The sequence below is a fragment of the Nyctibius grandis genome, chromosome 2, assembly GCF_013368605.1.
Source record: "Nyctibius grandis isolate bNycGra1 chromosome 2, bNycGra1.pri, whole genome shotgun sequence".
Lineage (NCBI taxonomy): Eukaryota > Metazoa > Chordata > Aves > Nyctibiiformes > Nyctibiidae > Nyctibius > Nyctibius grandis.
Window position 1 is genome coordinate 118,121,593 of NC_090659.1, and position 24,838 is coordinate 118,146,430.

Here is a 24,838-nt window from a genome sequence, read left to right on the forward strand (position 1 = left end):
AAGAAAACAGTTTCTTTCTAAGTTGTTTATGAGACTACTCATAAAACTGGGATACTGACAGCACAGCTCTAATTCTCTTAAATTCTATTTTTTTTTTAAAATACATACTACAGAAAACCTATCAGTTCCTGCATTCGTAAAACCTCTCAGATTTTATGAGGATGGATAAAACTGCTTAAAAACTTGCCAAAGATTAAGATGAATGTTTCAAAGAAAAGGTTAAATCTTCCATAAATTTAAAAATCCTTCTGCAGCTTTTATCACAAAACAATTCATAAATGGTTCTAACTCTTTGTCCAGTAAATAGTCTGGGTGGAAGGTGGGGAGTGTTTGCCCATACTGAGCCTTCTGAGTGTGGTTGGGAACATTAACACCTGTATTCATCCCTCATTGGATCTGAGCTTGAAGGTAAATTTTCCAAGTGCTGTATTCGAGCTGAAAATCAGTGCCCATCTTTCTCCTTTCATGAATGTATATTTTACTCTTTTGTGCTGAGTAAATTAGTGCATTTGAAATCTGAAGCATGTTTAATAATCCCTTCATTTTCATTCCAGACACTGCATATTATTTTTGCCGCTGGTGAAGCTGCTATTTATTGACATTGCAGCTGTGCTAATAAGATGTAGTCAAGAGCCCAGGCTTCAATGAAAACAGTGTCTTCTGCAGAAGGAGTTACTGTCTGAAGTCTTGACTTCTGCACCATGTGAGGACAGCCGAGTCCCCCTGTAGAGAACAAGGAACGTTCTGGGGACCAAGTGCTGCTGCAGGCTTCCTGCATGCTCTGCAACACAGGAGCAAAGGTTAAGCCAGGCAGCGGAGGATCAAATACAACAACAGAACCATACAGATAAAGGTCACCTACATCAGTTACACTATGACTAACTTAAAATAGTTAAGGCTAGCTTTAAACAACTCATGAAGTTTTAAAATAGGACAAATTAAACTTATTTTTTATCCTTCAGTTATTCAGCCTTTAGAATTTAAAGGTGCTCTCTGTAGTCATTAACGTCAGTGTCTTTTTAGAGGGAAAAAAAACAATCTGAGATTCTTCTACAGTTCTCTGACTGCCTGGGGCTTTTGAAGAACTGAAATATCATGTTCATGATAAAACAGCAGAAATCTGCAATGCTTTAATGAGATGTGTACTTTTTTCATTGGAGTTGAGTGAAACTTTGTAAATGTCAGTACTTCCAAGAAAACCCATTGTGAAACCAGGGAGAGGGGAATTACCCTGAGAAGTTTGTGACATTTTGTTTGATTTGGGTTTTCAGTCACTTCTGGCTACTTGTGGTCAGAGTGTTGCAAGCAGAAAGGTTAACAGAAGGGGATTACAGTTCTGTGTGCAGGACAGTGTCACACAAGTTCATAATACTCCAGCCACCAGCAACAAAGAAATAGAAAAAAACAAATGGATCTGCGTGATGCTCTGCCCAGCTTCATTAGTCACGTCTGCAGCGAGGATTTATTGCTTCAGATGCAATGTCATACTGTCTCAGCATCTGAGCTCTGAGCTGGTATTTCTGCTTGAGCAGTGTCAGCCCATTCAAAATTTGTTTCTGGCTCTTTGTGCCATGCTCTGTTGTGCAGTATAGGCATGGCCTGCAGCACAGTCCTGCCCTTCGCACTGTAAGATGTTCTGCCCTCAAGGTGACCTCCTTTCAGGTAAGAGTAGTATCATCCTAGTGTCAGTAAAACACTGAATTCAATATTTTCTCCGTAGAGCTCAATGAGGTTTAGTGTGATGCAGAGATGTGCTTATACACAGCAGATTTCAGGATCTGTGATTTTCAATGTTGTTTCAATTACCTGAAGTGGAGGATGAAGAATATATCATCTAAATAGAAGGTGCCAATAACTAGCAAACGTAAGGAAAAGGAAAACACTGAATTCCTCTACTAGGAGCATTACAGGTGCTTTACTAAACTCCACTCAGAATCACAGGTGTGGGTGTGCGCTCTCAGGCTCTGAATTTTATTTTTAAGAATGTCCTTTTCTTATTCCATTGAATTTTTAATGTTGTCTCTCTTTCGTTTATCCCTGCAGTGATGGCTGGGCAGACAGGTACGACGTGACAGAGGGGTATCAGCGTGAAGCTGTCGGTGGAATAACGATCAAGCTCCAGTCTCCTGACGTGAAATGGTTTGATGATTACTACCTACAACTTCGGCCAGAAACCAATCACCGAAATCCATGGTTTCAGGAATTTTGGCAGCACAGGTTCCAGTGCCGGTTGGAAGGGTTTCCTCAAGAGAACCCTAAATATAACAAGACTTGCACAAGTAAGTGAATTTATTACTTCTGCTTTATAAACCAGTGCAACTGAAGGTCTGGTGTAAACAGCTCATGTTGAACTGATGCAGCCTGGTCTGATGGAATAGTGAGCGAGGATGGAAGGAAAGAGGCTGCAATTGCAATCCTTGCTCTTTACAAAATGACAACCACCACAATTTTAAAAGTACTCAGATCTCTAAAGAAACAAATAGTGCCCCAGTACCTAACTCCTCTCAATATTTAAAAAACTTAATTCTTCTTTACCTCCATAGACACCTAAGCACTTTCAAAAATATTTTAATACAAAATTCAATGTTTCTTTTCTGAAACAGGGCTAATCATATTGCTTCACCTCACAGGAGCAATGAGAGTGTTAATATACTAAAAGTTATCTGAAGTCCATACGGTAATGATCATTATTTGTGCACTTCAGATAGAAAACTAGCTGGTTTGAAAGATTTCATTAGGTTTTCTTTCAGCCATGAGTCATTAAGGAAATGCCATTTTGAGACGATATTTTTCATTAAATTTTACTGATTTTAGCAAAAACTGCCACAACATTTTGTCATTTTTGCAAAACAGTGGCAAAAAACTTTTTTCCCCAGAAAGATGTGGTGCATTTTTCTGCTTTTTTTTTATTACTTCTGTTAATTACTCTCTGTTTCATGAGATGCCAAGCAGTACTAAGACAATGGGCATCCTGCTGATGCTGGGGCATAAGGTGGTGCTGTGCTGGGTATTAGCCCAACCACAGATCTAAGCCCCAAGGGACCTTTCCTCCTAAAAATGTCAATATCTTCCACACATCCATGAGACCCAGGAATGGCTTTAAGGATCAAAGTCTTGGATTTACACAACACAAAACCCCACCTAAGGCCCACTCAACATTCATAAGTCTTTCTTTCGATTTGTACAAGGTCACAGAGGAAGCTTGTGGCTGAGCTGGAAATTGAATCTAGGAATCCCAAGATCTCAGTGTACACCTTCAACATTCAGCTGACTTTCCTCCATTATTTTTCTTTGGCTACCCTTCCAACACAGCCTGACACAGGTTTTATTTGCACTATTGACAGGTACTGCATATTGAGCAGTAAACTTCATTGATTTCCCCATGATAATGTAGATCTCTTTCCTGAGATGTCAGTACAGCGAACATGGCTGGATACAGGTTAATAAAGACCTGGTTTCTATCACTGTGCTGTGTTAGCAATGACATTTCAACTTGACTTTTCTGGGTTTCTTTTTTTACTTACTTTTTAGCAACACTGGGAGAATCTAATTTCTGTTCTGTATGAAAGATCATGAACTGTGAAATGTAGGTGCCTACAGAGTCTTGTATAGTGCCTAAAATTACAATTCACCACCACAAAAAAATTATCTCGGGGGTGCAGGGAGATGATGTTTTAGACATGAAGTCACCCAGTCATGGATATGAGACAACTTAATCATAAAGCCAGAGTAGCTCAATTTGAACAGTACTTGTCGCTGGAAGATTTCCCACTGAGATCCTGAATGAGCCACTGCTCAAACAGGTTCCTAAAACCTAGGAATGTCAAACACACAAAGAAATATGTAAGAATTGCAATCTGCTGATTTGCAAATGATGGACAGAGAAAAGGATTAATTTCCCAAAGAGATTCTTCTCATTACTTTTCCTTCAGCTTTATTGTTGTATTCAGTGCTGGGCCATGATGGCTATAGTAAAAGAACAAAAAGCAAATTATAATAGCTTTAATTCTTTCTTGTTTCCTTAGGATGGAAAATGTTAGTTCAGTTGTGGAGTTCCCCTGATTAACAACACTACGTGCAGCAATCAATTATGCCATTTAATCAGGGTTTTCACACAGGAAGTTGTTAGTTATCACATTACTCAGTTTTATAGTTTTGATTTTGATCTAGACCATCTGTGAAAATTCATATAAAGGAAATTCAAAGGCTGGCCAGAAAGATGACATGCAGATGTATTTAATTACATTTATTTGAGTTATAAGTGCTAAGATACCTATGCTGTTTTTCTCATGATAGCCCCAAAACTAGGCAAGAGGATATGACGAAGAAATATTGAAGCTAGATCACTTCGTGGATTTACCAGCAGGAAAGACACAAATGTATTCTCTGAGAATTGCAGGAGTGAGAAATTTTGATATTGTGAGTTTAACCACAAAATTAACATGAATTTTTGAGACTATCACAGTAGTTTTTGTTTCTAATTTCCTATGTTCCATATGATTTTGAAATTCATATCTTTATATCGATTCCTAAATTCATATTTGGGTCCCTAACTTCAAGCACTTGAAGTTTTGAGTCTTAAATTCCCTCAGTTCAGACTTCCTGTTTGTAAAGGTGATACCTGCCCTTGATGGTCACAAGCATTGCATAGACTGTCCTGACAGTTTCTGCACAATGATGAATATGTTAGTACTGCTTCAGATTTATCCTGATAAGAAAACATAGTTGTGTCCTTTAGTTTACCTAGCTGAATACATTCTCTTCTCCAGCAGCTGCATACAAAAACAAAAAAAAACACAAACAAACAAAAGATGCTAAAGGTATTTCTCAGGATTCCAATTAAAGAGATTGAGTTTATTGAGAAATGCAGGACATAAATAAATAAAAATCTATTTTTGCACCAAAAGGCAAGCCATTCTTTACTTCTTGGGATAATGATAAAAAGATAAACATAAAGCTGATCGGTGTTGACGTATGATGTCATTATTAAATGAAGGTGTCTATATAGAAAGCAATAACCATTACTTTAGTGGAAAAAAATGAATTATTCTCCACAACCTGGTTGTACTACCATGCAAAAATAAACAATACTTAAAGAGTATAAACAAGTTATTTAAAGAGCAAGAAAATAAGCACAAGAAGATATGGCTGAAATCTGAATAGATAATTGACTTCAGCTGTGCCTCAGGTACGAACTTAGTTGTTTAAATCTTTGTATTTATTTTGCTGATCCCTGCTTAGTAAAATGGCCAAGTAGGTATTATTACGAAATGAAGACACGATTTAGTAAGATACGCATAATAAAACTGTGAAATCAGCCAAACAAGGAGAATCCAAAAAACAATCCAAAATAATTTTTTCTCCATTCATTCCTATCTAGCACTAAAAAGTCTCCATCCCTTCACACACACTTCATTCACACCAAGGCAAAAATTTTAGCATCAAGCCCACTTTTCACTTTCAGATTTGAACATACTTACTTAATCCAAATGGGTGTCACTGCTGTTGCTAAGTTCATTGATTTTCTGCCCAGCTGGAGCACTACAGAAAGTGAGAAGTTTGCAGACTTATCTGACTTGATTTTCAGTATAATCAGTTCCATGCCACAGGAGAGCTGCTACAAGCCACCTCTGAACACCAAGAGTCAAAGTAAAGAATTTAAAATGCATCTTTAAAAGGAGACATGTAATGGCCTCCACACACTAGGGGTTTCACAAGAATTGGATTTGGCTTCCCCTCTGGCACCAGTCAGATATTTTTTTATTATCTAAGGCCACAATTCAGCAAAGTTCGTAAATAGGTGTGCAGGTTGATCCAGATGAGTAATTCCACTCAATGACCATCTTCAGGTCATAAAAGGCTAATCCAATCCTTTGGTATTGATTGCCTTTGGACCTTTGAAGACTAGGTGTGTATGTGCTTGCTTTTTCTTACAGACAAGTGTCCCCATCAGAATTCAAATTCCTAGCACTTATTGCTCCTAGTGATGGTGTTTTACAAATGCATCTTAACACCAAGCAGAAACAAAACCCAATGCAAGCAAAATATGTTGTGGAGCTCTGGCTCAAATGACATTAGTGGAAAAAGTCAAGTCTTCAAAGTCACCAGGAGCAGAAGCATAGGTGTTGCATTCACCAGTCTGTTAAATGAATCCTTTTGCCTCCGCTGCTAAACAATCTTATTTTTCCCATGCTGTGTAAAAGCCAGAGGCATGGATGGAATAGGATTTTTAAGGTGTTACTTAAACACAGAGCAAAACCAGAATACACATCGCAAGTATCTGTGATCTAAGTGTAAGACAAGAGCGAGCAAATAAATAGAGGCTGATGCTGATGAAGCAGTGCGACATCTTAGCTGGACTGGCAGACGTTACAGACTTCAAAAAAAACCCTGGTAGTTTCATGTAGACGAACAACAGAAACATGAATCTAAAGGAAGGTAACAGGGCATCTGTGCAGGTGTTTACAGCAACATCCTGATAATAAATACTGTGGTTCAAAGCAGCAAGGCAGAAACACAAAGGGAAATGATGGAGGCTGGGTAATCACAGAAAAAGATCAACCCACAGACAGGACATAGAGGGCACTGAAAGTGAGGAAAGAAACTTATGTTTGACATGCTTGGGAGCAAGGAGCCAGTGGCAGGGTTTATAGGGAAGAAGAACATACTCAAAGTGATGAACAGGCAAAATGAGATTTGCAGCAGCATTTTGGATGGATCTTAGCAGGGTGCAGAAATCCATATATTCTATTCATGATTTAACCATGTGGCTTCTCTGAGATAAAAACACTTTTTCCAAGGGTGCAAAAATTGACATGGAGGAAGGATGACTAATGTATCTCCAAGCAGTTAAGAACAGGCTTAAGAGTGAAAGTTTATTTGTAGAAAGGGAGATTAGGGAGATTTGGGATAAATACAAGAGAAGTTTTGCAGCTCAAGGTACAGAAGGTCAAATAAAATGTAAATGCAAAAATTATCTACATGTTTGCTGAATCTCATCGAGCTCCAGCTACTTTTAATGAGGTCAAAAGGACCCACAGAAAGTCCCACAGTTTCAGCTGAACAGAAAATTGTTTTAACAAATGGCTCTTTTGGGTTTCCGGATAAGACTAAGGAATAAAACATGACTGTCTAGTCTTTGCACTGCAACATGCTAATAATCTGTTGGTTAAATCTAAACTCAAATGCCAAAGTTGGTTTAATCAGAACCCAGCCAATAAAAAAATAAGTGCTGTCAGAATGGAAGGGTATTTTCTATATTTCAAGGAATGTGTCACATTTAAACCTCCTATTCCCTAAACTTAGCATTCCTACACTTTTATTCTTACATTGCAAATGAAAACAAAACAAAACAAATTAAGTTAAAATTAATTTTTATTTTTTAAACAGTGAATTAAAGGACATTTTAATTCTCCTGAATATAGCCAGTCTGTTATTCAGTTTGAAACGTGATATATTATGTGTCATGCTTGGGCACTCTTTTTTATGGCCCCCATTTCAGATCTGGAGCTCAAACTGTTTGTCACTACTTTTACAGTGATGCTGGGTCAGGTCCAGAATTTTCCAAAGGCAGATCAGCTGTAAGGCATAGATCCAGATCTGAATTTTCTAGAAGCCTGATATAATCTGAGCCAGGAGCCTACACAGACACATCACCATTTTTTTTACTCACCTAGAGAAGGAAGCAGCGTGGCACTGAGGACTACTATACGCTCTGTTGTATCTATTTGAAAGACTTATTGGTATGCATTGATCCTGATTTTAACACACCTGTAACTCAAACCCTTTAATAGCTTCAGTCTTCTCACTGCTGTTACCGAATTCATGAAACTCCTCCAAAATCTGACTACAAAGCTTACATCCATTTTTCTTTCATTTTATGCTCCCTGCCTTCCTCCTTCCATGTATTAGATATATTTGATGATATACCAAGCTACTATGGTTTTATTCTTTATATTATAATTCCTTTTCTCACTGCCTTTCTGAACACTGAAAAGTATCTAGAAGAGTTTAATATCATTATGCAGGTAGACTATGTGTCTCCAACCTTAAGAATAAAAGCAAATTATAATTAAATGTATTCAGATCATATCTGATTCTTATTGAACGGATTTGAGTAGTTCCTGTCATTCTTTTCTCTCAGCAGTTCGACTTCCTGTGTAGACTCAAATACTTCATATAGGCATGTTTGCAAGTACAGAGTTTTATGCCAGCATTAAATGTGCTTTTTACATCTGTAGCAGCTGTGTTTCATTGTAATTTATGACCAAAGACATCAAATTCTGTAGAAGGTGAAAGGATAGTAATGTTTTTAAGAAAATGGTGTGAAGAAATAGATATTTATTTGCTTACCTTCTCCTAGGACTTACTGTCACTGTTATGTTTCTGCTGATTTTACTGAACTTGACGACAGAAGCCAGACTTCCACGGGTTTGTAGGCACCCACGGATGCAGGTCAACCTCAAGTCAGATTTGTGTCAGATCTGCATTTTAGGACATTAAATTTGGTCCCTCAGTTATTCTCAAATTTAACATTTTAGTGATAATCATCCCATAAAGTGTAACAGTGCTAGTATTGCTTTCAGTTGCAAAGAGTGGAAGCTAGAATAAGTCAAAAACGTTTGGCAAGTGAATTGCACTGGAAGATACTTGCTTGTCAAATTTCAAAATTGTTCCATAGCAGCATGTTGATTCAATGACACACACTTTGAAAGAAAAGCATTGAAATGAGTCATTTTTTTGTTTCCTCATTTCAATAACACTGTTTTCTTTTAAGTCTATAATTTACTTTTACATTGTTTCAGTGTTATGCTATGTTTTTTTGCTTCAGCATCAAAATGACATTTTTCCAGTGTCGCCAAGTTTCTTCTTTTTTGCCTCAGAATTTTCTTTTCAGAAAAGATAAAATCTAATCTTGAGTTTTTGTATTCATTTTGAATGGAAAAGGACATTTGAACTACATGAAATTTCCCATAGAGCAGAAAATATCTCTGGCCTTCAGTCCAAGAGCCTGTAAGAAATTAAATTAGGAAAATAAATAAATAAATAAATATTTAAATTTGATTTTTAACAGAAAAATACACCTGGAACCTTACAAATAACAGAGAACTGAAAGTTGCTTTTTTCTTTCATATTGCTTTAACAGAAAGCTCTGATGGCATATTTTGGGAAAGGTTCCAAAATAAATCTTTTTCTGTATCTTTAAACAATATTAACTTAATTAGGTATGAACACTATGCTTTACCTTGGTTCATATGTACAACCTTTCCTCTATTTTGTAAGACACCAACCATTTTTTCACTGAAGAGACAGGCACGTTGCTGGGATGACTGAGTTGGTGGCGTGCCATCCAAAACACGCAGATCCAGGGAAGGTTACTGATGTGTTCCCAAGGAGCACAACTGTGACAACATGGACCCATGACACACCTAGAAAGTCACAAACCATATTCTGCAGCAGACAAGCACTACCATGTCTTTGTTGCAAAGATTAGCCTGCTGTCCTGATTTTCTTTGAGGTGTTCACTAAAGCAAAGGAAAAAAAAAGGGAGAAAAACCACGTTTGCTTGTGGGCTTGAACTTCAAGTACTGCTAGCAGAAAGTGAGTGTGGGACATATTAGCAAAACTATAACTCATTACTGTCAGCCTCTTGTCTCTCAAAACAGAAATTAGCACAAAGAATCGATGAAGTCTTTAATGTCATATATATGGGAACTATATAGAAACTAATTTGTAAATTAGTCATGGGGAAACATTATGAGATAGTTGGAGACTGTAGGTTATATTTCTAGTTTCCTCTGTGATGTCCCCTAGGATTTTGTAATAAACAACCATTTGATCACTGAGAAATTTGAAAATTAAAAAAAAAAAAAAAAGGAACACTACCAATTTCCCTTTATTTCAATGTTAAACTCATTGCATAGCAAACAAACTGCTTTGCACTCTGAAAAAAAAAAATATTCTCCCATGTTCTGTCTCATAGTTTGTTCTCTTGTTTCTCCTTAGAGAAATGAAATAAGAGGGTGGCTGACCGGAATGTAAAGTGTTCTCACTCTTCCTTTTACCCTTTCTCCATTCTTTAAAATTCAAAGTATTCTCAGCTTTGGAAAAGTTAGAAAGCAGAAAAAAACATATTGAACCATGGCAATTTTGCACTCTTGCACATCGCTGCTTGATGAGGCTTTGTAATGTCACCAGCTGGCAAACAGAAAAAAATTGTATTTCATCTTCCTTCAGGGTAAAAAGAAGGGAAGAAAAAAAAAAAAAAGAATGACAGGTTTTTCATCAAAAACCCATAAAATAATGAATTTTATTGAATAACGCTTTCTGTTTATCTGCATGCTAAGTACTGGAAACAACAGTTCAGTTTCAGAATTTCCTGCAAGAGTTGGTTTGGTTTGTTTTTTTTCCGTATTTGGCGGGGAGAGGGCCGGTGTTGGGAGGGTTATTTCGCTGTTCCTGCCGGCCCCGGTGCCCGCCGGCTCCGGCCGCTCCCCGGCCGGTGCCGGCCCACGAGGTGGAGCCACAGCCCGGCGCAGCGCTCCGGGGCCGGGGCCGCGGGAGCGGGGGTGTGCGGGGGATGCTGGGGGGTGAGGAAAGCTCAGCACCGCCCGTGCCGAGAACTGGCCCACGTTGCACCGGGACTACGAGGGCCCTTAAGTGCTTTCTTGGATCGGTGCCCATTAGTACACTAATTGTTTTTAAATAGGTCCAAGAAACAAACCGTTGCCAGTTGGAATCGCTTTATTGGAGAAAGAACGTTTCTTTTCCGTCATCTACATACTTGTGTTTTGGAGAAGTGACAACAGAAAAGAACAAATTTGGACAAGTTTAGTGCTGGGCAGTCCCTGCACAGTTAATCATAGGTTCAAGGCTTCTTTCAGAGCGATCCCTACTCAGCTTCCCATATGAACTCCCAGGTTCATGCTAACATGAGAGGGACTTTTTACAAGGGCATGTAGTGATAGGACAAAGGGGAACAGTTTTGAACTGAAAGAGGGTAGATTTAGATTAGATATTAGGAAGAAATTCTTTCCTGTGAGGGTGGTGAGACACCTGAGACAGGTTGCCCAGAGAAGCTGTGGATGCCCCCTCCCTGGCAGTGTTTAAGGCCAGATTGGATGAGGCTTTGAGCAACCTGGTCTAGTGGAAGGTGTCCCTGCCTGTGTCAGGTGGGATGGAACTAGATGATTTTTAAGGTCCCTTCCAACCCAAACCATTCTATGATTCCACGAACAGACTGCCTCAGCTCACACTCCATAGCTGTGGGATGCACATACCTGAGCTTGTGTTCACATGGCCCCAGGCCTTGTTTCATGAGGTGTTGCTGAGTAGCACTGTGTGTGATCACCCTGCATAGCCCACTTTTATCTTCTGCTGTGATATTGCTGGAGTGTCTTAAACTGGGTCACTCTCAGCAGCATGGGCAGAAAAGGTGCAGGTTATGACACTCTGGGTTTATACCATTCTCAGACTGTTCTGCACCTTTGGTATAGTCACAGTCCTATAATAAACCTGGGAACATACAGATAAATCCAGACATACAGAATATATATTTAAGCAGGAAAAAGCACTGATATTAACCACCTACTGCAGTGGCAGCAAATTCCTAAGCTGATATTTAATGCATCTAAACCATATTGCAAAGGCTCAACTGAATCCTGTATGTATAGATTGCTAAATGATCTATAGAATAAATATTTACATACTTATATTTCCCATGAAATCCAAGACAATTTTGTTTTCATTTCAGAGACAGTGAAATAGCACCTAAAATCTGCAGCCAATAACAAGCCCATTGCATTAAGTAGAGGAAAAACAAGAAAATGAGAAGTAGTCCTCTTCCTGAGGAATATTTAGTCTAAAGAAAGATGGTAGATAAAAAGCAGTAGAAAGGAAACATTATTAAATGGAAAACTGAAGGACAGATGGGTTATCTGATTCACCAAAGAAGGGGCAGGATTTGTCTATGTAATATTTTGTAGACAGAAATGGTGATGTGACTTCAAATCTGGAACTGCCTTATGATCCTACAGCTTGGAAAATAATAGAATACCCCTATTTACTTACCAAAATTACTTGGACAAAAAAGAATAGGGAATAAACAGAAAGAACTAAGGGATCTGCTCACATACTCTAACTAACTACTGACATTCCCTTGTTTCTCAGAGAATGCCACAATGATCATTAATGATTGAAAGTACTGTCCCACTTTCCTCATCAGGTACAATTTGATTCACCCTGCATTCTTCCATTGCCTTGTATGTCTTAATTGCAGGAGGCACTAACACTTAAATGGACAATGTGTTTAAGGCTAACTAAATCATATGTGTTGTAGAGACAGATTTAAAATATTTTTACTTTTTTTTTTCTGACAGAGACTAGCTTTTAGCTTATGTATTCAACCTTCCCTTAAGACCACTCACAGGATCACTGAGGTAAATAGGGTTACTTATATGCTCCAAGCCTCAAATGCCTGTTGAACATCACTTTCAGACATAACTATTTTTTTAATACTGGCATTTTATAAGACCATTTTATAGTATATTAAAGAGCAAAAATTTTCTTTTGTCTCATTTTTTGAGATGTTTCCCTTAACTACAGAATCTTGAGGTACTGTAAACTGACAGTCAGACTTGGCAGGTTGGATTTGCCCCTATGTAGCAAATTGAGGCAGTTACATCTCAGGGAAATGTTTTCTCCAGCTGCAAGAAGTATATAAAAATTCTCACAACTCCGTTGACAATTGCCAGCAGCTTCTATGAAGAGCTAAGCAGCCTCATTACAAATTGTCAGGTGAACTGAATGAGATTCAATGTTTAAAGAAAGTCATAATAATTCTGTAAAAATTGAAGCACAAAGCCCAGTGGACAGTGTTCCTGTAAGAATTAAGTTATTAAATTTTTGAGCAATCATACGCAATAAAGCAGGTGAAATATTGTTTCATAATAAATACTATTACTGATGCAAATCTGATTCATTCTAATGGCTACTATAATTAACTGCATGGTTAGTGAGCTGTTAATTTTGAGGATGAATAATTGGTTAAACCAAGTTTTGTGTATTGCAATGTAATACGCTTGTTCAATTTTCCACTTAATTTCAATTAATATGGGTTTTACATGTACTCCAGTGTTGCAGTTTTTATGCCTATTATTTTTAATTAGGAAAAAGCAATACCTTGGTAGAACAAAACAAATGAGCAACACTGTATGTTGTTTCCAAGTTTTTATTCTATTACAGATATTTCCAGCTCATATCACTTAACTATCCAAAATGTTAGTCACTGCTCCAGAGGTTGACTGGAACAGGGAGTGTCAGCTCCCACATGAAATAGAAGAGAAAAGGGGATCTCTCGGTCCCCTCATTCACTTACTGACCTCTACACAATGATTTTTGTTTCAAACTATGTATCTTTGCTACCCTTCCTCATGTTTTCAGTGCTCCAAAATATTTTAGTGATTAGAACTGCATGGTAATGTTCTTGTTCATCAATGAAAATGTGAGCTTGTAGATGCACCTATTTTATGATGGGATCAATTACCAGCTGGAGATTCTTACTCATCAAAAGATGCCTAGACATCAGAATGGATGCTTGTCTTCTGGATGGATATTGTTAAACTAGATGAGTTCCACCCTCAGAGTCTTCATTTCTTTCAAGAAAAAAATTGTCTGTATGTCATCCTTTTCGTGGCATAAATTACTGCTGCCCCTTTAGCTCAGACAGGCAGGTGTAAGCTCCTTCCCTGCCGCTTGCCAATGCCGCTATGGGAGGCAGACTCTCACACAGTGGGCAGAGAGAGTTATTTGCATTCCCTTTGCTCCTGGCTTCCCACACATGGGAAGGCCATGTGCTGCTTGACTGATAAAAGGAGAGCAAATGTTCTAGTAGAGCTCTTTGTTCGTCGTCCCTCCAGAGCCAAATCTTTCCAGGTGTCTGACAAATTCCCAGCACCATTGATGCAATTGCTTTATCTCTGACTCTTCTCACTTCCCCAGTATTAAAGATCTGGTGGCTGGAGTGCAGCTGACAGCTTTGCTGATGACATATGAGGCAGAAAACCTCCAGCCTACTCTTCCTTAGCTGGACTGGTGCTGCCAACAGAGCAAATCTGTGTTATTAATAACACTGGGTTATAAAAAAAAAGGCCTTCAGGGTGCTGCTGAATTAATTTTTATTGTGCATTTCACAGAAGCTTAAATTGAAAATAGAAATTCAGACATTATGCTTTAAAAGCCAAAGTTAACCAATTCTGGCTAAAGAGTCACTGCCTAACCCACATCATCAGACCCTTCACAGACATTTTAATGCATTCAACTGCATTACATAATTATCCTCACTTTGTAGAGAAGAGCAAGAGACAGAAGTAGGGGAGTTATTAGTGCAGGAACTTTTGATACAGTAAAGGAGTTGTGCCTAAGTCGGTCTGTTTGCACAGGGTTGCTTCCCATGTCTCTGAAACAAAAGTATTGCCTACAAGGTCACTACAGAATAGACCCCATGTTAGTATTTAAACATCAGCAAAAGATTTCTGAGGATTTGGGGAGATTTCTGCAGGCGGGGAGAAGTTTCTTGATTCTCCAAAACATTATCACAGAATCACAGAATCACAGAATGTTAGGGATTGGAATGGACCTCGAAAGATCATCTAGTCCAATCCCCCTGACGGAGCAGGATTGCCTAGACCATATCACACAGGAACGCGTCCAGGCGGGTTTTGAATGTCTCCAGAGAAGGAGACTCCACAACCTCTCTGGGCAGCCTGTTCCAGTGTTCAGTCACCCTTACAGTAAAGAAGTTTTTCCTCAAATTTAAGTGGAACCTCCTGTGTTCCAGCTTGCACCCATTGCCCCTTGTCCTGTCAAGGGATGTCACTGAGAAGAGCCTGGCTCCATCCTCTTGTATATTGTAAAGTTCATTATATTATAAAAGTATAAATATATTATAAAATTATTTAAAAAATATATTATAAAAATATATTATAATATATAATAAATTATATTATATAATAATAATAATATATATAATATATTATAAAAAAATATATATTATATAAAGTTCATTATATTGTAAAGTTCATGATGCATGCTTTAAAAAAACACATGGAAAAAAAGGAGTCGAAAAAAAACATACGTGAGGTGTGGAGTTGCACAGAGAAAGGCATGAGCTGGATAGTAAAATATTTAAGGGGAACCTCTTCTTTCATTCCTTTCTTTTATTTTTAGCATTGTCTGTGTGTGTACCAGTAAGAGCATCTGCTATGAGCTGTTTAAGGCACTTAAAAAGACTTTTTCCACCATTAATAACCAACCCACCAACAGTTTTCTGAAGAGCTGATCATATTTCAGCCCCACGCATTAACCACCCTCTTTGCGATGTTCCCTGGCAGGCCAGATGACTCTGAGGACGCAGCACGTTCAAGACTCCAAGATGGGCTTCGTAATTAATGCAATATACTCGATGGCGTATGGCCTCCACAACATGCAGACATCTCTGTGCCCAGGCTACGTGGGCCTCTGTGATGCCATGAAGCCCATAGATGGTCGGAAGCTCCTGGAATCCCTCATGAAGACTAACTTTACAGGGGTCTCTGGGGACATGATCTTGTTTGATGAGAACGGTGACTCGCCAGGAAGGTAATGTTGACATTTGTCACACTGTTTAATACTAGACATGTTAACTGCACACAGTAGATTGCATGCAGACCTGACATGAGAAGAAAGATCTCATACTTTTATTTTCACATTTCCTGACTTTCTGTGCTTATTTTTCCAAAATAACTCTTTTTTTTTTTTTAATGTGCATTTTTTGTGATGTTTAAAATTAAAGTTAGAGAAAAGACATAAACTTTCAGGCATACAATCTTCCTGCATGAATTTGCATTTTTATCTGTACCATTTAAAGGAATTACTTCTCACTACAAACCATCAGACCTTCAACTTGGTGTTCATAGACCATGATGGCCACCACAGTATTGCTCTCTCTCTCTCTCTCTCTTTGGGTGTTTAAACACATGTGAGCAATAAGTAATCATAGCAGACATAGTTCTTTTCTTAAGAAAGGTAAAACAATATCAGAAATATTGTATTGATTTGTCTGGGATTTTTTCCCCATCATAATTATCAAAAATCTGCTTCCATAACTTCCAAATAAAGCCTTTCCACTTGCATAACAGACTAAGCTATTAATTCATACTGTGCTGCTATAAGCCAAATTGAATTTAAACAAAGCTTCTTTTGCTGACAGCTTATATACATATATATATATACATCTATGAAATATAAGACAAGTTTTTCTTTTTCTATGACATATATGCAGTATCTATATAAATGCACATTAAAAAGAGTAATGAGGTTTTTTCCTGGGTTTCTGCTTACTGAACTCTCATAAGATGAACAGTAAGTGTGACAGCATTCAAAGTATATTTTTTCCCTATATTTCAGTGGGTAGATTCCTGCCTCATTCACTGTTTTTGCTCCAATTTGATTGAGGCAGCCCTTTCTGTCTACGTTATCGGGAATTTTTTAACCACCTTTTTGATGACACCATATAAACAGATGACTAGAGGGAAAATTGTTCATCCTGTACACTCATTTAAGTTTTGTCTTCTCCCACTAATGTGAATGGAAAGGAAAGATCTAACTTCCAAGTAGAGATGTGTAGGAAAAGGTAAATCTATTAGCCAGAATATCCTGACATTTCCAAAAATTTCTGCAATTTCAGAACTGATTTTTTTTTCATTTTATTTGAAAACCTGTAAAGCCAGCATTCTCCCCAGAAGAGAGCAGGACAGCCACCTAGAAAGCAGTATTTGTGTCTCTGGAGATACAAATTTTCAAACTCTTCACGCTCAGACTCTAAGGAAGTGCACTCTGAGCTGGTAGGAGAACTCAGACACAAACTGGCAGAAACCCAGGAAAATTTCAGATGGAAATTTATTTTCAGCACAGTTTGGTGAGCAATGCTGTTTTCCGCTAAACATTTCTATTTTTACAAATAGTTGAATTCTGAAGAAAAATGCTCAGTCTGGATTTTTCCAACCAAGTTCTTTTTAAAAGACTTGTCCCAGGCTTCTCTTAAAGGATTTCCCTTTGGTTTTAATGGTGCTCAGATGCAGTAGGCTGCATCCTACCTTATTCCTATCTGTTTCGCTTGTTTCTTGCAGAAAGACTGAAGACTGCCACGAATAATTGATATTTGGCATGACAACACCAATAACTATATCTAAATATTGCAAAGCAACCTTTAGCTTTACCTTTTCCTCATGTTGGCATGCTTAACAATAATGATTTAATTCCATTTGTTGCAAGGACTTTATTTGAATGTCTTAGGTCTTTTGAAATTCAATTCTAAGAAAGATGATGAAGGAATTATATCATGTGCAGTCATTTGCTCAGTTACAGTAGGACATTAGTGTTTCACTGAAGAGCACGGGGACACCATGGTGATTGTGCACCTCAGGGTAACGTGACTTTCAGAAAGTCCAGCCTCACCGGATTTGTGTAAGATACAGTAGTGCTCCATCTACTCAAACTAATGGTCTGTGTGTGGAGACAAAATGCTCCTAGACTTTGTTGACTTTTAAAGCATAGCTCTTTGTTCCTTCTTCTCCTACAACAGTCACATCATTAAATCCAATCTGTGTGCTTAAATTAGCCATCACTGGGTCAAAATGTACTTTTTCATTATTAAGAAGAATTTATAGGAAGCTCCAGCTCTAACACCCAGGTTTTGAGTAGTTTATAGTCTTTTGAGCACTGCCAAACACTGTTTGCAACAGCTGGGAGATGATGCGGTCATACTGGAACAACTCATCTCTCCTGTTGACTTGCATTGATAGCTGCATCTTCACTTTGTAAAATGGAAATTTAAATCCTCACAGCTGTACTGTGGTGGTAGTGTTAAGCAGGAAATCAGAACATAAAAAGCCTTTCTGACCTAGATAGCTCAGGATTTTGATGTATAGCAAAAGGGTTTTGATATTATACAACAGATGATTAATCTCACAAGATGCTTTGAATCCTGGCCCTATTCCAAAGTCCTTTATGTGTATGTTGACCTTTAAGCACATACACAGTCTAGTGGAGGGCTTGTTTTAGATGAGACAGAAGACATGGAAAAAAACAAATGAGTATGAAAGGAATAGCCATGATTTCTCAAGGAAGATGCCAACTATCTGTAAATACTATCGAAACTCCAAAGAAGAAATCAAGATGGCAAGAAAAAGCAAGAAAAACAAGATGCTGATGTTTTGGCTGTGCCACCAATAGAATATGGATTCTGTGACTTCATGGCACTTCAGTTTTGAAACAAGTGTTTTGCACTGTGATTAGGGCACTGCTGGAAATGTGCTATTGCACCATCTGGTTTCTCCTATCCTAAAGTGACAAACTGTCCCCATGGTATCTCAGGGAAACTCCAGGGAACCAGTGACTCATGAACCTCCATTAGAGCAATGGACTTACTGAGTCTGGCTATTACTATCAGTCCACCAGTGTTGATCTCCACAGGGAAGAGAGACACAGCATATTGAGACAATAGTTTATTTAATTAGTGAAGTTTCTTTCCAGTATTCCCCTTGGGATGTATGCATGGACCTACTACTGAAGGGATAATTGGTTTAGGTCCTGTGGCCTGTTAAGCATTGGCAGTACTTTTGTTCATCTGCCCATGAAACTCTGGATTGTCAGCATTAACACAGCAATACTCAGAGGAGTGTTACAATGTCCTGACTACGCTGAATAAAGACTCCACGGTGGCTTCTGCACTAACTTTTTGATTAGTCTGTTTAATCCTTGAACAGACTGCTACTATGCCTGTGAACCTCAGAAAAAATACTTGGTTTATAACCATGTGTAAAAGCCTGTTAATTCGTGTTTGTGTGTGTGTTATCTGAATTCAATTAATTTGTATCAGTCTGGCAGTCACATCTCCAGCTTCCATGAGGTAATTCTCAAAGCTGTGGACATTTCCTTATTTATACAGGATGGGAAGTGAAATATTCCAAAATCCAGGACTATCATAAATTTTCCTTCCTAGCTGTGTTGTTGCTCATTTCTTCTTCCCTTGGAAAGACTTGAGAATCACATGACATGGGTAATATCATATTGCCCATTCAGTCAGGCTCCACTTTCATTTTCTTTCACAGGTTGCTTGCAGTCCTGATCCTGATCTGTGTGTGATTTTGGCATTGAATCTCTGAATCGTTTCCCTACTGTGACAGTTAGACTTTGTTTCCTGATGCAAAACATCCTGAGATCCATGGATGGAAAACATTATAGATTAGTTTTACTGTAAATTACTTTATGTCAGCATGGGAAAAATATTTATATTAGATATATTATGTCTATATCTAATCTATTAAAAATGTCTCCTCAAAACTTAAGAGAGATACTTGGGTATCTTATTTAAGAGATTGTTTGGTTTAATGAGTTGGTTCTTTTACTTGTCTGTACATTGGACTTCACAAATTACGCTCTGACAATATCACTCTTAATCCAACACTGTCCATGCGCTTTGCCTTGGGGACTAATTTTGTGCCTGCTGCCAGGAAAAAGTTGTCTCCTCACTTATGAACCAGGCAGGTTTTCTAAACCTATGATTGTGTTAATATTCTCAATCTATATCGTTTGCTTATTTTCCATCAGTGAATTTCATGTTGCTTGGTCAGATTACTGCAAAATCCACTAAAAAGGAGTTAAAGTGTGACATCATCACTTCAGGAGTTGCCTAACTTTCCATGCATGCCGTACAAGTAAGTGCTAAAAGAACTGGCCTATGAGGTAGAAAGGTGGCCTGGTGTTCATTATGCCAGCAGGAAGCTAGTGAGTCCTGTGCTTCTCCGCAGACTTTATGTAGGACTTTGTGGGAGCTAGGAAGATAGTAGGTGGAAGGAGGAACATGAACCTGAAAACTCTGATCAGCTCTGGCTCTGCTCGTAACACTTCTGTTCCCAGATGATGAGGTGGTCTGACCTAAAAGCAGCCTAGGACTGAGGCATGAATACTTTTTCTTTTCCATACCACACAAGGAATTAAATGTGCTTTGATCACTGAGGAATCACGTAAAAAGGGGGTTGTATGGATGGGAGAGAATAGGATTTGCTGCTGCAATGCTGTAGAAGAAAAAGACAAAAAAAAAGGCAAGTCTCAGCTTCGTTCTTCAAATACCTGTACTACAGGTTACCTCTTGGTAAGAAGATCTCCCTGAAGGCTCCAGCAAGTCCCAGAGTCCTGTAGTCTGCACCTGAAGAATAATGCCTGATTCCTCTCTGGGTGCCACACAAAATTGCACCTTACAGTCTTAGAGCAGAGGAAGTTTCTTTTGACCTCACAGGCCTAGATTGCCTCTGCCTCACTTTAGGAGCTTAGACTTCGCTTCAGACCCTCTCTCAGGAGGTTAGTAAGCACCTGCAGACGGTGAGGAGCACTTGGCATTGGGAATTGCCATTACAGGTTTAGATTTATCTGCTATAGAGGGGGCCTAGGACAGCTAACGTTTCCTATGCAGTTGTCTTCAGTGCTGAAAGTTACACAGGATTAATCTTGTCTGTCCATTTCATTATTTTCCTTAAATAAACAATCATCCTCAGAAGCTCAGTCACTTAATCCCAAAGTGTTCAGGGAATTTTCATAGTGATAGAAGAAAACAAATTAAAATAGAAAGGAAAAAAAGGTTCATGATATCACAAAATTTATTGGGAGAGACTCAAGGGCAAACATAATGCTTGAAATTTCATCTTCTTCATTTCAACAAGCTTGATTTTGACTGTCGTGATGTTCTCCTCAACTCAGATATGTCTCCCTTTTGTGTTTCCAAAGATATGAAATAATGAATTTCAAGAAAATGGGGAAGGACTACTTTGATTATATCAATGTTGGCAGCTGGGACAATGGAGAGCTGAAAATGGACGATGATGAAATATGGTCAGAGAAAAATAATATCATCAGATCTGTGTGCAGTGAACCATGTGAAAAAGGCCAGATAAAGGTAAATATTTTCTCCATTTACTTCAGTTGTGCAGTATACATAGTCTTGAAATCTGAAAGCAAGTTTTTCCTGTCTCTTACATGGAGCCAATACCCCACACCTTAGTTAAAGTGTATAGACTCACGTACTTAGTTCTTACTTGTATAATAGTCATCTTGTTGTTTTCATAAGTTGCTATTTTCTGGTACTCCTATATCTGTGAACTGCTGACTTTTTTACTCTTATATTCCAAATGCTCTAGAACAGGTATTTTGTTGGGGTTTTTTTGACACATCTTCTTACAGCATCTGATTCAGTGGAGTGCAAATCCCTGACTGGACTTGTCAGTACAATTCCAGGTAAATTATAAATAATAATTGCTACTAATTCAGTGCTAGACATAGACACCTAAACTGGAACATTATTACTCAGACCTTAAGTCTGTCTTATCATCAGAGAACATCACTAACTACCACTACTTAGAACTTCAGGAAATGTAGGTAACATTTTTTTAATCATACGTGTTTTACTGCTTCTTTGTTTCCCAGGTTTTTGATTTTTCCTTCCTCCCTTTCCATGTTGCAGTAAGGAAGGAAGGTAGATGAATCTGTCATATATTATTGTCTATTATCCTTCAACATCCCATGACACTTACTGCAGAACAGTTAAAATACTGCAAGTCCTTAACTTACTTGCAGTCATTTACATAAAAGCCTGTGGACTGAGGGGATGGGCATGGACAACTGAGTGGCCCAGACTGAAAAAAAAAAGCAGCTGTAATTTCTGACATGTCTCACTGGAAGCTGGATCACTTTTGTCCTGTGTTAACATGGCATGCCTGCAAAACTGGGAAGTGGCTACAGTGAGGGGCTGATGGGAGGCTGACTATGTTATGCAACACCAAGTGAATCTCTTCAGTCTATTTTCCAGAGTTTTAGGACACAGTCGCCATGTTTTATTCACTAAGTGGTCTTTAGCAGAGTCAGTAAGCAAGTTTCATCAGACCAAATGTATATGTCTTCAGTGTAGGCACATTCAGTTATATCAGATTTTTAAACTTTCTTTATAGTCAATGGAAATAATATATTATTCCAGATCAGAAGTCATCTCATCCTCATGTAGGCTTTGAAAACAGTTAAGATGAATCTTGGTGCAGAAACACTTATTTCTCTTCATTGATGGTAAAAGGCATCCAGCCCGGACAGTTGGTTCAGATGAGAACATACCTTCTGCAGACACATAAAGGAAGTTGGGATGAATTACTCCCACAGTAACTAAACAGGCATCTGATGTTAGCCTGCTCCAGCCACAGAGTCACATATGTGAAAGGATAGAGAAGGACAAACAGATAACTTCAGAACTGGGTGGTTTTGAGTTCCTTTATGTTCTGGTCACAACACAGGTAATGGGAAGTATCTTGTGATCTTCATTAACACAATGTCCTTCCACCTTCTGCCCATGTTCTCAAGGATTCTTCCAAGAGGATTCTTCACTTCAAGCCAATACATCACACACTTAGACACATGCTTGAAGTCCAGTGTCTGAAATGTTGTTTATGCTCCTCCTTAGGTTATTGATTATAAATCTCAAAGTTTACTCCACAGTCCTTTATCTTCATGGTCTTTACAGATGATGGGGAGAGCTTGACCCTGCCAAGCTCCATGGTGGTTTTCCTGCAGAATTCTGTGGGACTGAGTTATTATGCAGGAATTTGAATCACTCAATGTAATGATATCCAACACTCAGCAACATTTGTTACATCCACCTGAAGGACCTGATAAAATCCAAACACAACCCAATTCTATACATTTGAGATATAGTGCAGACACATGATTATTTAAATAAATACAGGTTCAAAAGGTTACTCAGATGACAAAGGGAAGGGAAAATAATTTTTGTTTTAAAGAGAATTATTTTTGTTAAAAGGGACAGAAAAGATTGTTTTACAGTTAAGTGTTACAACAAACAATTGTTCAAAAAATGAAAAATAAAAAGAGGAAGAAACAGCTGACTAAGCAATTTAATACAAAAAAGTATGACCTGATTCTGAGTAGTGGAGAACAATTATTTTGATTCCTAGAGAAGGATACATAATCCTTCTCTGGATTAACCCCCAGTTAGTGCTGGGTAAGAAATGATCAGTGTTCCAGTCTTCTGACATATTTGTCAATTTCCAAGTGTTTTATAGATCTTGATTTGGTGAAAAATTTAACAGAAAAGTGTAAAAGAATTGTTTTCATTAAAAGTTTAAGTGTTTTGGTAATAACATATGGTTTCTATTTTGCCATTTCATTTTCTTGAATATTTTATAAGTTGTAAAATTATGGATTTTTATAATGCATCATTTACCAAAATATGTGCCTAAAAATTAATACAAGCTTTCTAAGAATTGGTTTTCCCGGACACAAGAAATTTTGTCATTTGTTCAACTTTTCATTCTAGTTCAAAATTAAGGAAATCCCAAGATGTGAGTTCTTCTGGAGGACAGATACTCTGTTTTGCAAGTAGCTCTAGACTCAACACTTGCAGAGCAAATGACTTAAGCTCCCATAGCCTTTCTGTCAGTTAAGCTATTCAGGCATGGCTTTTCTTCTTTGCATACTCTACAATTTTAAAAACAATACCAAAAGTTGAAGTTTTCAAGTCCCCATATTTATGATGAAATGATATAATTTACACTTTTTTCACAGCAGCATTGCAAAGAGCTATCCAATTCTTTTTGATTACACTCCTCTACATTTCATTTATTAAAATTACAACAAAGATATTGCATTTTGAAGCCACCTTCTACATATATCATTGCAAAAGATACATAAGTCAACGTACTACTTATGCTATAATTGGGATTATTCGTTTATAAATTGTTTGGGAAGAGCAGAGAAACTAGGAATACTTTATTTCAAAAGAAAGACACATTGACAAGAAGCACAGATGTTTTCGGTGCCCAGGGATGATAAATAAGGATCTTGAAAAATCTGCATCTCAGTCATGAGCATGCAATAACATTTGGCAGTAAAGTATAAAATGAGAAATCAGGTCAGGTGTTAAAATGGATAAAGATAACATTCTCACTTTTAAATGTTAATTAGAAACGCAGTAAGTAAATAATTCTGGAAAAGGCATGTTCAGTTTGATGACTGGAAAAAATCAGTTTTAACAAATCACTCTCAATGAGATGTGAGAGTGATTTTACCCAGAAACCTTTGGGTAACTAACCCTTAGGGAAACAAGACTGTTGACATGTTTCCCTGTATGGACCACAATGGAGTGAATTATATGCTTTGATTATCATGCACTGGCTTCTGCAGGCACATTGCCATCCACGAAATTTTTAGTTTTGCAAATTCTAAGAGGGGAAAAAACATCTTATTGTCATTCTGTACCTCCACTTATACTTCTGTGGGGTTGATGGTTTCTTTCTTCTGGTACATACATGATTAGAGAACTGAGAACTTGTGTCATGTTTTGTATAAGCAAACATATCATGAAAAGGAACTCCCTTTAAAATAAAATTTAAAAAACCCCTCTAACAAAAAAAAAGAGATGATTAACAAATTAAATTAGCACCTGGGGCAGCATGAATGTACATTTATGCTCTAAACCGAATGTCAATTTTTGTTGCAGGTGATCCGTAAAGGAGAAGTGAGTTGCTGTTGGACGTGCACTCCTTGTAAAGAGAATGAATATGTATTTGATGAATACACATGCAAAGCCTGCCAGCTCGGCTCCTGGCCCAACGACGACCTCACAGGTAAATGCATTGTGGCTGTGCTTGTGTTGTCAATGAAAATGTTCATCTGCTGAGCTGAAGAAACAAATGCCAGATACAAGTGAGCATGGCGACTGTTTCGGTCAGGTCGAACTCAGGGA

At 37.9% G+C, this 24,838-nt stretch overlaps 1 protein-coding gene across 3 annotated transcripts in view; it reads left to right on the plus strand.

Moving 5' to 3' along the window:
- The window catches only part of GRM5 (glutamate metabotropic receptor 5), a 290,842-nt gene that overhangs the window by 230,288 nt on the left and 35,716 nt on the right, over nt 1–24,838 (plus strand). For all 3 annotated transcript variants that reach the window (XM_068423056.1, XM_068423065.1, XM_068423073.1), the window contains exons 3-6: nt 2,044–2,279; nt 15,390–15,636; nt 20,821–20,989; nt 24,593–24,719. In XM_068423056.1, the coding sequence (XP_068279157.1) occupies nt 2,044–2,279; nt 15,390–15,636; nt 20,821–20,989; nt 24,593–24,719 (779 nt within the window). The remainder of the gene's footprint in view (nt 1–2,043; nt 2,280–15,389; nt 15,637–20,820; nt 20,990–24,592; nt 24,720–24,838) is intronic.